At 32.4% G+C, this 13,395-nt stretch overlaps 1 protein-coding gene across 3 annotated transcripts; it reads right to left on the bottom strand.

Annotated features, from left to right (window-relative positions):
- Positions 1 to 219: 219 nt before the first annotated feature.
- Positions 220 to 12,671, bottom strand: LOC117212866. Of its 3 annotated transcripts, none has more exons than XM_033457961.1 (9): positions 12,446 to 12,671; positions 5,144 to 5,209; positions 4,631 to 4,763; positions 4,198 to 4,328; positions 3,998 to 4,107; positions 3,292 to 3,437; positions 2,775 to 2,973; positions 2,579 to 2,695; positions 220 to 1,776 (listed from the first exon to the last, which is right to left on the bottom strand). In XM_033457961.1, exons 2-9 carry the CDS (start codon positions 5,201 to 5,203, stop codon positions 1,659 to 1,661), a joined length of 1,014 nt encoding a protein of 337 aa, XP_033313852.1. In that variant the 5' UTR covers positions 5,204 to 5,209; positions 12,446 to 12,671; the 3' UTR covers positions 220 to 1,658. The 3 variants fall into 3 exon arrangements, with proteins under 3 accessions (XP_033313852.1, XP_033313850.1, XP_033313851.1); XM_033457959.1 differs by lacking the exon at positions 12,446 to 12,671 and adding an exon at positions 5,336 to 5,529; XM_033457960.1 differs by lacking the exon at positions 12,446 to 12,671 and adding an exon at positions 5,281 to 5,319.
- Positions 12,672 to 13,395: the final 724 nt, after the last annotated feature.

The raw sequence follows: 13,395 nt of genomic DNA, 5'->3' as shown, positions 1-13,395 counted from the left end.
ATGAAACTGTGTATATACGTATTGGTTTTGAAAGTTTCTACAATTGAGAAATAATAAAAATTGTGCATATTAACGCAGAATAGAATGAAAAAAGGTTTCTCGAGAACAGAATCCGAGTACGGGTTTCGTTGCATTCTAAGTCAGTCGTGGACGTTAGATAGTTGCTTAAACGATATTAGAATGTATATGTAAACGATGGAAAACGAAGTATGACGACCCTTATATTAAATAAGTTATGTTAGCGACTTGCGATGCGTCCATCACAACTTATTTCAAAGTTATATTAACACGTTGAACACACTGTTGTTCGCTGATTAACTATCCAATTACTAATCCAATTACATATATATTAAAGTACATGCAAAAGAATGAAACAGATCAAACATGTTACTACATATTTAGACACTTGAAAACGTATTATAGAGAATATAAAAGGCTTTAGTGTATATATGTAGTTTTGTAAAGTATTAATAATGTATAGACCTGGAAAAAGACGTACAGTGCTGAATCGACGAAATATATTGTTGATATTAATCGAGGCCGATATGAATTACAAGTTTTCACTGTAAAATCGAAAATCAGTTGACACAATGCGATGTGTACACAAGTGCGCAAATATACATATAACGTGCGTGAAGGAAGTTATTGCATTGAGAACATTTGCGACATGTAATTAAATAAATGATCGTTTCGTTAAATGTAACTGCATTTACGCGTACGAAGGTATGTATGCGTATACACGCATATGTACACGTATGCATAAAAGCAAACAAGATGTTATTCGTTATATATATAATATGTAATATATACGTAATATTTTAAGCTGTCAATAGAATGTCCTAATACTAAATATACTATAGTGAGATTAAAGTCTGTGTTCTCTTGAATATTCCTAACATCTCCTCTTTTGCCTTTTTTATCGAGAACGATCAAGGGTAGTGACAGGTTTCCAAGCTTTTCATCTCCTCTTCGAAATAAAGATTAATCTTAAAAGTAGTCGTACAAGTCTTTTTAATCATACCTATAGGATATGTCGTATATTTGTAATATTCATACATAACGAGTGTAATTATTTAATACTAAATAAACGAATAATAATAAAAATACAAATGAAACTAACGATACTAATGATAATGATAACGCACAATATCGTAATGGAGCAAGTAATTTTTCTTTTTTACTCCTTATTCTAATAAATATTATACATATTTTCGATAATATTATATAACAGGACCAAACATTATGTAAATATTTATTCATCGCGTAAAACACAAATGGGAAAGATTATCAAGAGATTACTAGAATTATCAAGCATTAACACTAGATCGTTACAAAGTAAATGGAATAGCTCTCGTGGACGGTGTGGCAGTTTTTCGATAGATATCAGTCATATTTCTATACGTAATCAAATGTCAAATTCGATAAAATTACAACATAGATATCATTTCTGCGTCATCATTTACAATTGTTTAGTTAAGTTTCTCACTTGACAATAAACGTCAAATATGGACATAACGGTGTTCCAATTATTTCTGCCAAAATTGATAAACATTATCGAATTACAATCATTTTGTTAATCGTTAATCGTCGAATATGAACTAAAGATTCACGATACAATTCCATACGCACCAAATTGTCTGCGCGTAACTGAAATTTGCCTAATAACAGCGACAACGTTGAGAGGGGCAATTGGAAGGGTATACTAAACACTTATCCATGCAATAAACGCTTGCACCGTCTTTGCCAGCAATATCTCCAATCGCGTCACACAATTCCCTGTTAGAAATAAAGAATGCAATTTTTTATGGGTTTCTTAATAAAATTTCTCTTGTCGATAAACTAACTAATCTTTGTTAAATAAACCAAGGGAGTATCGACAGACGCACGAATCATCACGGTATAAAGTAAAATAAATTTCTTTGATACAAATGGAAAATGTAAATACCATATATATGTGCATAATAAAAATATGCACATTTATATATATGCTATTAACTGAATTGGTTTGACTTAATATTTTAAGCTGAATAGTATACTTGGTTAAAAACATTATTATAAGACAGTGTTTGCAACATATTCCAGGACGACACATACTACGTATGTGCGACATGTAAAAAAATTATTTGTCAGACTATTATTCTACACCATTGGATCGGTGAGGATCTACGGAAGAAGTAGCCGCGAAATTGACCTTTATCTTCAAATACCAAGTGAAATTTTTTTTACTGCGTCATATTCTACTCGCTTCACGAGGAGCAACAATTGTATTGTATGAGTATGCACGTCAGTACGCTGAATATGTAATAATCAGTATCCAAACTAATGTAGAATAACGCTATGATGATCTTGACAAACAATTTGCTTACAGCCTGTACATGAAAAGGAGATAAGTAAGGAGATGAAAAAGTTGCGAACATTTGTTGGGAAATCAAACACGATCGTCGCATAATTATTACAAAGTGGCCAGCAACGAGGTACTCCAGTTAAGATGAAATTCTTGGTTTAAGTATGCCGAACTACTATTTCACTAGAAAATGTGTAATTATTATATGTACGAGACTCGTTCGCGATAACTTACGGGCATTGGCAAATAGCTGCTGGGCAATTTGGCGGATAGCGAAGACAGTTGGTTTGACACCAGTCATTCATTCCTGGTATACGCCGATAAAGGTGAGTGGACATGCATACCTGAGATCTACGATTGAAAACGCCGGTTAATAAATTTTACATCTGTTAATTGCAGATCTCCTTGATTAAAAAAATACTATAATTACCTAACGACAAGCGGAAATATGTTATTCGGAGAACGATAGTCTTTGTAATAGAGCAAAAAGGGATTGTCCTGCTGTACAAAGAGCGGCGGTACTCCGGCTGTGCTAGTAACGATGCTCACATCAGCGCAATTTCGAAACGTCTCTGGTCTTCCACATCCGTTAGCTTCGGTTCCATTTTCGCAGGTGCCCCACATATTACCTAACATGTATGTATTATAGCATTCGTAATATTCATAGATTGCAAAATCAATTAATCGGTTGCTAACGAGTAAAAATCTACGTTCTCGACATTACTCAAATGCCGGAACACGATACTATTACAGTTTTAAAACAAATGAGATTTTTAAATATACTGACTTTTGCCATACATACATGTATATACACTATACATTAGATAGGTTCAAATAGTTTTTCCTCAAATTCGGAGGATAGTATATAATTGCACTAGAACTAATTATAAGTCGGTATAATGAAACTGACGTAAGCAAATATTTCTGTAAAATGTAAAAATACAAACCAGTGTAATAGTTCCATTGTATCACACACTGCGTACAGGTAACATACGGTGGTAAAGTTACCTTATACCGAAATATAGCTTTTCTTTCAGTGTCTGGAGGTATCTCAAATCGGACGTCTCGGGTTCCGGATATATATAACGGATATCTTAAACAACAACATGTTTCGTATACAGTATCAGATTTTTGAAAGAAGGTGATCGTAATATGATTATAGATATTATGTCCTAATGTGAAATTTGTAAAGACTTTACTGTTACTTAGTAACAGTTACTATCGATGAAGATGTTGCCAATCTAATATAATGTAGTAGCATCTAGTACATTGATAAAACGCAACGATACCTAAAACATATCGGCAAGCAGATGAAATAAAATATGAAAATGTATGAAAATGAGCATCGTAGGTTTTAAATATATTACAGTCTAATTGTAATTGCATGTTATAAGCTGTATAATTAATAATAAAGAATACAGTAAAAAATACAAGTGTAAAAATAATATAAAATTAATATACGTATTTCGTATAACATGTATGCGTAAATGTTTTTCGAAAATTTGCTCAACCCCTATCATAGCTATGCACACAAGACGATTGTTATCGTTGTAGTATCCTGATTTTATTGATAATTATTAACTAATTCGTTTTCACATACCTATTCTACAAATTGGTACTGATAAATCAATATCGTCAAAAGATTTTGATTACCTATCAAAGCATTCTTGGTTTGCTACGTGCCTTGGATTGTTATTTGGACAAAGATACATTTCAAATCTTCCTAAATGGTTGGCCGTAAGCTCGATCTCGACGTCGATATCCTATAGATTTGAACGATATATTCGACTCCGTCATCGATCGATCTAGCTTCGTTATGATAGAAAATTCGAGGCATAGAGTGAAGGAATTACCTGACCAACCGTGTAATGTCTAACGATAGTGCCTTTTGCGTATTCGCCACCCGCTTCGTGTGGTCTCGGCTCTTTCAAGTGATAGGCATCACCGCACACTCCACACTGGCCTTTATTTTCCACCCATTGCACTGCAAAGATAATAATTATAATCCGATTATTACCTAATAATGCCTGCCAATGAATTGTCACAAGGAATTCGTGGTCGCAACGATATTGAACCGACGCGAAAAGTCGATCTTTCTGAAAAGCGATCAACCGACTGGTTTTTACATCGAGCTCTTCAATTTCGTAAGCTCTTAAACGTAACGTTGTGTAATATGATATGAATTTCAATGTATTCGTTCATCGTGTACGTACAACAGGATTCTATACCGTTGATCTCTCTGAACTCGCTATATCAGAACAAGGTAATCGTTATAATACGACGAACCTGCATAACCTCCACAAAAGAGTTCATTGTCATTGTAATTTACAGGATTCGGATATCCAAAACGCCACATACTATTCCGTGCAGGTGGGTCCATTAAACGTCCATGACCATTTACATGAATGCAACTCGGAACCTTTAAAGTCATTACTTTATATAACTATAAATATTTCTGTTTTATTACAGACAAAACGAGGAATATAAAACATTAAAATATTAAAAATATTGTACAATATCAAAATGAAACAAACTTATTTTTATGATATTAAATTGAATTGAATTTAGTTGGGAAATAAATATGAAACACATGCGCAATAAGATCGCATAATTTTTATATGCGTTATCATCGATTGAAATAAACGTATTAACTTTCCTATTAATCGATTAAATTTTTTTAAGAGTTAAATCAAACGAATTGGCAAGTATTACATGTATAGATACGTATACGTATATGAACAAACATGTACACACGTGTATATGAACAATGTTTGAACAATATCTGAACAAGGAACTTACCTGAAGAAAGAAACAGGATAGTACAAAAAATATATTGCGATACCGATATCTGTTAATCATGTTCACCTAAAATAAGATTTACAGGTCATAAAATAAAAAATTATTTAGAACGTTATTTCATACAGGGTGATTCATACATTTCAATACCTCAGGGAATAAACCTCCATACAAAAATACATATATTCTACGTACTTTAATTTTCAAGTTATAGGCGATCAAAGGGAATGTTCCAAGTTTTCGCCTTCTTTTCTTTTTATGGTAAAAACATTTCTTAATAGCACTTTTGCAAATTGATGGATAGGATGAGATGGATCCATTGCATGGCCATCACGATCTAAATCCGGATTAAATCTCCACAGCGCGACGGTCGGATTAATACTACCACTGACCCAACCCAGCTTGTGTGCGCTATGTGTACTATGTATGTGTAATGTGTACTATGTATGTGTAATGTGTACCATGTATGTGTAATGTGTACTATATATGTGTAATATGTGTGCGCATACCTCAAAAACTAAGGCCGACCGCCGCGCAATGCTGCTATTCCTACGTATAGGAGAAAATTATTCAAAATATTGAGCTTGACGACTTCATCCGTATTTTCGTGTGCAGATTTATCCCCTGAAGTATTTAGATGCATTTATGAATCATTCTGTTATTAATCCCCCCCCTCCCCACTCCTCTCTCTTAGGCTCTCTTCCCGTTGAAAATGTACCATAATTACTAATTTAATTAGCCAAAGTTCTTAAAATGTACAGACTGTAGCAGATCGCATGGGCAAATGATTATTCTACATGCAGAGACAAGTCGAAAGTCTAGAACAAAATTTCTTTTTTCGAAATTTCGTTTTCGAAAAAATCAAATTTCTGTTGCAATGATAACAACGATAATGTAACACTAATATGATATCGCGCTGGTAGATCGTAATACTCGTATTAATGAATCAAGCAAGATGTCCTTAGCGCTGTGTTCATCGAAACAGGGGACGTGACCGCGCAGAGATTTCAACTGTTGGGAAATTTCAAAGAAAGTCTATTTACATAGTCTATTACAAGGTCTATTTACATAGATAGTTTTAATTATACCGTAAAATTCCGTTTTGATTTACAATGGGATTATTTATGGTACCATTGGAAAAATAAATGTCGTAGTGATGATTGTGAATAAAGTTTAGACCTTGAATTTGGTAGTAGCAATAAAAAATCTTTCGTAAGAATATACAATCAGATTAGGTTACAATTGAAATGAAATGTTTATCGTATCGCGATATCGACATTTTTAAGTCAAAAAATATTTTATGAATTAAGGCGATTGATAGAAAAATGTGGTGCAGGTAGATTTTTCTCATACACGAGATAAATATAAGGAAACATACACGAGACTTACTTTTAATTATCATGTTTAGACGAGCTTTTGACGAATTATGTCTTTACGAACATTTATATTTCATTGTGAATACGTATTCAGCAGCATATAAATTTTTCTGGTCTTTTCTTAAAACGAAGATTTTGTCATTTGCGCCATTTCTACTTTTTCTCACTCCCTTCATTTATTTCGTTAAAAATTGATTTTATTAATAATCGTGTTGTCGATAATTATTGCGAATATTTTTATTTCAATTATTTCGAGATATTTTATCAAGGTCAGTATTCTGAACAACTATACATATACAACTACCGCTCGGGTTTAGTTTCCAAAGTATTCGCAAAAATCTTAAATTTTTAAGTTATCGTTACATTTCATTCTGGAGTAGGCAACCACGTTTTTATATAACCTGATCCGAATATAATCTATTGACGAGAGAGACAACCATTTTTAATACTGTAAAAAAGGAGGATCAGTGAGTTATACACAGTATAGATTAGAGCGTTGGGACAGAGTGGTTTCCGGCAACGTTAGAATGAAATCATTTTTTATAAATCGGTTGATGTATAAAATGTCGCACATTATTCTAATCCTCGATCGCTGAAAAATGCAGCAAATATACCTACCGTCATTGGGAAGTTATTTACAGAACAAAAATTTATAAAATAAATTTACATATATGTACTATTAAACGTAAATGGCTTTATAACTTAAAAACTAAACTCGAGTGGCGGTTACACGTATAGACAAAAGTTATTTAAAATGTTCCTACGATAATTTTAATTATCACTTTATCGTACACACTTATTCGCTTCTATAACGTCTATTTCATTATTTCTATGCAATATAAAGTTGTGTGCTTTTGTAAAAGAAAATTTAATCACATTCTGTCATTTCGTTGCAAGAAATAATACGGTACAGGTGAAAAATACGTATTTCAAAGATTTAATGTCCACGGTATCAGAGTTGTGTCTACCATCGTGTACATATTGGATATAATGATCATTAAATTAAAATATCGAATGAAATTAACATAAATTTAGACTGACATTAAACCGATCGAACGTTAATATCTTTGCGAGTCGATATGTCGACGATTAACAGTCGAGTTTAAAATCTATATACACACGTATCTAAAATTCGATACCTTCTAGCGTACGGTAAATCAAACATCATAAATGTTGAACAAGCATACTTTTGTTACTATTATAGGATGTAATTTAATCGTTTTATAAGGAAATATCGTAGTAATAACATCGTAATTTCAAACAGACAAGACGACAGATGAGATAATCTAAAAAGTGTTGCCAGCTTTGTCATAACGTACGTGTTTATGCGCAATTAATATTCATCGATATTATATTATTGAACAAAACACGATAAGACGTAATGATAGAATAAATGTAAAATACTCAAAAACATTAGAGACCATGATTTTATTAAGATTTATAAGTAACGACAGGTTTAATATAAAATAATCAAACGTATCAATCTGAAGAAAATAATGATAAATGGCATAACTGGTGATTAAAACTTTTTCTATCCACATATGATGAAATCGATGCCCTTACACGGAATTGTGCAAAGTACCTTTCAATTTCAATATTAATTTATCGTTACGTTTGTCTTTTATCAACGGAATTCGATGACTTGAGATAAATCGGTGTGGCACCTTTCTCCGAAACGACGAAGGTTAACCAGCCTTTTTTTTATTCGTTTTTAAGGAACTTATGTCTCTTATCGGACCCTGGGATATTTTTCATGTCGCTGAATGACAATTTAAGGTTACTGCCTTGTAAATTATTTTCCGCAAGTTATACAAAATCGCTGGCTATTTTCAACTCGATTGTACTTTTCTTCGTCCCTGGCGAAAGATAATCGAAGGGTTGGGAAATATTTCGATAAATACACAAAGAAAATACAAATTAGGAGGGACATTACAAGTTTGCTAGTAATAATCAGTTAAAATTTTCTAACGTCTACATTACATACAATGTCTCAGCCGATGCGATATAACGTTTATTATCTTATAAAGAATTATGTGTGCAAACAGTAACGCGTCGTCGATGTGTTCACCGAGTTTGATTATTACTGTTAATTAATAATATTACGATGGTATCCGATGAAATAGTTTGAAAGCTATGAAAAAATCCGAGTAATAGAATTACCCCATAACGTTCGACACTTAGGTACAGATGTCAATTTTCTTATTGCATAATTGCAATATGTATAATGCATATACTAATACATATAATAGTAACGATTGAAATAATTTTTGGTCATTTTGTTTGTGATTTTTTAAACGAAGTTACATCCCGTCGAATGTAAGCAACTATCTGAATAATAGAGTTTCGAACCGTTGAACTTACGAAAAGTCTTCGTAGAAAATAAAGCAATGAAAAAGATTGTATAGTCAATTAGTTTTCGAAGCAAACGATTCAGATCTCTGAATGATTACCAAGCGATCCGATCACGCGTCTGACAATCAAAATGCATCCTATCTCGTCGTATATTGAAAAATAATTTTAAAGATACTGTATCTCGTTATACGTATTATTATGGGCCTAACATCCTCTACTCGACCGTTTAAACCAAATCGATATCAGTAAATGGTATACATATCGTACGGTATAGTAAAAAATCATCACTGAAATATTTCACGATAAATGGATATATCGTTTAATGCCACTATTTAATTAGACACTATCGGGCATCGTTTAAGCTTGCTTTCGTTTCACCAAACAAAAACACACAAGAAAAGCTTAGTAATATGAATTGAAAGGAGAAATCACTCGTATAAACGATAATTTCTTCACCTTTCTTCTCGAACTTGAGAAACTTTTTAACGATAAAAAAATACGATTGAATCGGAGAGCAACTGAATGATTACAGCTAGTATGACGTAATTACAATCGTGTGCTTTGTAAAGTTTCAATTTTATTTTATTACCGAGTATACGTAATTACGATTCATTGTTAGATAATAGAGATATATAATAATTAAGTTTAAACATTTCGAGGAAGCAACTTGTCGAAGTTCGTTGTAAATTATGGTAAAAGTAAGGTTACGAAAAAGAAATATATACGCGTTAAAACAGGTTGATGACTGTTTCAACACCAAAGAAAAATAAAAGCCATGAAGCGAAACAAGAAAGCCATGACAACTAGAATCGATCCGGGTGAACATGTATAAATGTATGTATATACATGTATGCATATATACATATATACATACGTACTTATGTAGTTCTATCAGGCAATTTAAAAGGTACATTCAGAAAAAAGACAGGTTCAACGGTTTCTTCGTTTTTTCTTCACATGTATGCACACATACTGAAATTATTGAAACTTCGAATTCGGTAAGAAAAAAAACATACATATAAATAACAGCTTGCGGTATTCGTTACGTCCAACGTTCGATCTGGAATTTGACTTTAATTTGACTTCTTCAAGGACGAATTTATTAAGGCTAAAAAAAGATTTATAATTAAATTTTATTTTTCAATTGTATTATATTTGTAAATATTATACAAGATAGGTAACATTATAAAATGGTTTGAAAGTCCTAATTGTAAGCAAAATCATGTATGCAGGTACTTACATATAGCTATTATATCGTATCTTTTGGTTTTGGAATGATGCCTGAATTAAAGAAATTAACGAATAACGTAGCTAAAATACATTTATTTCTTAATATTACAAAAAAAACTACCTTTTCAGAAATCAAAACATTTATAACTTTTATTTAAATATACAATGCAAAATTAAGTAGTAAATTTGAAAAACTGAAAATATCTCGTATAAAGTTTCAAATGGCATACATGTATATATATACCAGATAAGAATGTAAATATAGACAAACAAACTTAATTATTTTAATATATGAAAAGATGGACTAATCTAGTCTTTGGTCTTGTAACTAGAAGAAATATGATAATTGCGTTCAACGTTTCGTAAATAATCGCATATTTTTTAATAGCTACGAAACTTTGCCAAACTTGCCACATCTATAAGTTCTATCCACGATAAAGTAAATTATAAAAATTAAATATTTGTTATCTATGTACATCATCGTAATCAAGGATAATATTGGTATACTTTTACAGTATTTAAAATCTCGAATAGTACCCGGAAAAATAGTAGTTTTCCTTATCCCATCGTACGACTTATGAAGAACGAAAGCAATTTAAATTGTTATCGAAAATTTCAGCTTAAAATCTGGTAGACAAAAAAGAACATCTTTCCCTAGATCTCTTTAAGTATTACGATATTAATACGATATTAATACGATATCGATATTATGTTTACACGTTTATTGCGACTTTCTCTCAAATCCGTGAAATAAAAAATAAGAAAGAGATATTTGATCAGTGTCACAAGATAAAGATAGATAATAAATCCGAGTTATGGAAATTGGAGGAAATGGAATAGTAATCGAATCGTGGAAAGAACATTCGAAATCTTCACTCGTAACCTTAGTGTTTGCGAGTTTGCACGTTCGAAGGATAACAGAAAAGAAAAGGTTGGAGGATTGTTGAGAGAAACATTGACTTTTTGCATTAAAAACATTGCTGAATGTTGACGATGGTTAAAATTTGAATACACGTATGAATCATGCGATTTATCGCCGATATAATTTTGTATAGTTATGTGCTACGTTTCAGTTCGCTCAGATGTTTCATTAATAACGATAATTATGATACTTGTTTTACTACCATTACTACTTCCTACCCTGTACTACGCTGCCCCTCTTTTCTCTCATGCGCGAGACTGATTTTAACAATAATCACATAATAATGTAGTTCGTCAAATTCATTGTATGTATCAACATAACTACTTCTTCCAATTTTTGAAACAATAGTGGAGGGGTTCGTCAATGTTACAAATAACATAATACGGTTTCTTAACTGAATTTAAAGAGTCTCACCTAACAACATGATAAAACATTGTTATAATCGTTTGCAAAATCCTGCGTAAAATATTGCGTAAAAAGGTCGTAAACAATGTCTTCTTTTTCTGGAAACTTTTGAATATTTATTGAACGCAACTCTCGTGGAACAGGTGTTTCAGGTGACAATAGACGGTGGATAAAAGATACCGAAAGATAAAGACGAACAATGAATTCCAGCTCATCCTTTGAGAATTTGAAATTACTCGATCAATGATTCTTTCGTAAAGGTATAAGGTAAGGTCGCCTTCGAATAACCGAGTTGTATGTCGTAGAAAAATTTATATCATATTCCAGATGTATAGAACTTTAAGCACCTATTAACATATTTTCACGTTTAAATATGAAATTTATGATTCTAGAAAGATAATTTTTGCTCGGATAAACCTCTGCAGTCATCTTTGCATTAAGTTAATTTTAACGTCAAAACGGTATCGAAATCGGGACAAAATAGCAAAAATGAGAGAAAGGAACGACGGTTCTCTTCAGTCAAGGTTTCAATCAAGGTTTCTGCCAAGGTCAGAAATAAAATAGAAATGCAAAACCAATGCTTTTTTAGTTAATGGAGAATTTTAGTTTGTTAATGGAAAGAAAAAATCTATTCGGTCGTGCAGTTCTTAAACAGGATAGACAACATTTTATTGGACGTTACCGAATGTTAAATGTTTCTGGTAAAAAATAATATTATTAGCAAGTGATACATAGATACTTATACGTACAGCCATCGGACATAATTATCAGATAATTTTGCAGAATAATAATATATTCGAAAAAAGTTTTCTTCGTCGATATTGAAATTTTCGTATTTCCCGCGCACGAGCCGTCATTTCCACCGAACAGGTTGTCCAGTGACATCGATGTTAGTCGACTCGAATGTTCGAATTTTATAGCGAGGAACCGTTTTGACATTTTCTTCCGGGTGAAATTACGCGTGTAGATCGTAAAATAAGCAACGTGCAATCGGTACCGCAAGAACGGGAGGATACTTACCGGTGGCCGCGTGATCGGAATTTTAATATCGATGGCCAAACTATAGGTGAAAACTGTCTAGGTCACTCGTTTACCAAATTAAGGGAGATGTTCTTTGGAGAAATTTCCTATTCGATGATCACTTTCGAATTTTCTCAACTATCCACTACGTTGAAACGTTGATACATCGAAACGAGAGAAACGTAGACTATTTAATGATAAATGAAATGAAATCGACTCGTTCGGATTTTGTGTGCAAGGTGTGTTAATTTGAATAATTGAACGAAACGTACAGAGAGGCAGCACAGTGGTCGCGATGTAACGCAGCCGAACGAACAGACTCGAATGCGTTGGCGCGAACGAATAGTGCTCCTACGATACAGCGTGGGTTGCTATAGCCGAAAAACTTGACCACCACCACCAACAGTATAATATAAATTTGCTCTTGGGAGAAAAGGACTAACAGGCGTAGTTTTTAGCCACATAATATTAGAATAATGCGTGTAACAAAGTAACGCTCGAAAATCCATCGAATAACTTTCTTTCAACTTGAAGATCGTCGACTTTCGAATTCCCAATCAGAGTTTTGAAATTTGCAGAGTCTTTTTACATGTTAATATAAGATCAAAATATCGAACGAATTTAAAGTGCATTAAATTAAACACGCTAAATTAAGCCCATTTAACGCTAAAACTACCAAACTGACAAAATATCTTTTAAAGTTCTACTTGTAACTACCAAAAACAGGTAGATACTCTTTTGGAAAAATTAATACTGATTTTTATTGAGACGAGATCTACGTATGTGTAGATAGGCATGTACATGTGTATCGATTTATGTATTTTCATTAAATCACTTCCATCGTAACTATTTTAGCGCGATATATTTATTGTACCGAGTATCTACAAGTCGATAGTTGTAATACAGTTGTTTAACAAATTCAATTTTTATAAGAAGATATTCAAACTACT

The sequence above is a fragment of the Bombus bifarius genome, unplaced genomic scaffold, assembly GCF_011952205.1.
Source record: "Bombus bifarius isolate JDL3187 unplaced genomic scaffold, Bbif_JDL3187 scf7180000008407, whole genome shotgun sequence".
Classification (NCBI taxonomy): Eukaryota; Metazoa; Arthropoda; class Insecta; order Hymenoptera; family Apidae; genus Bombus; species Bombus bifarius.
Note: the sequence above shows the minus strand (reverse complement) of the source record. Positions and strands in the feature narration are given on the sequence as shown.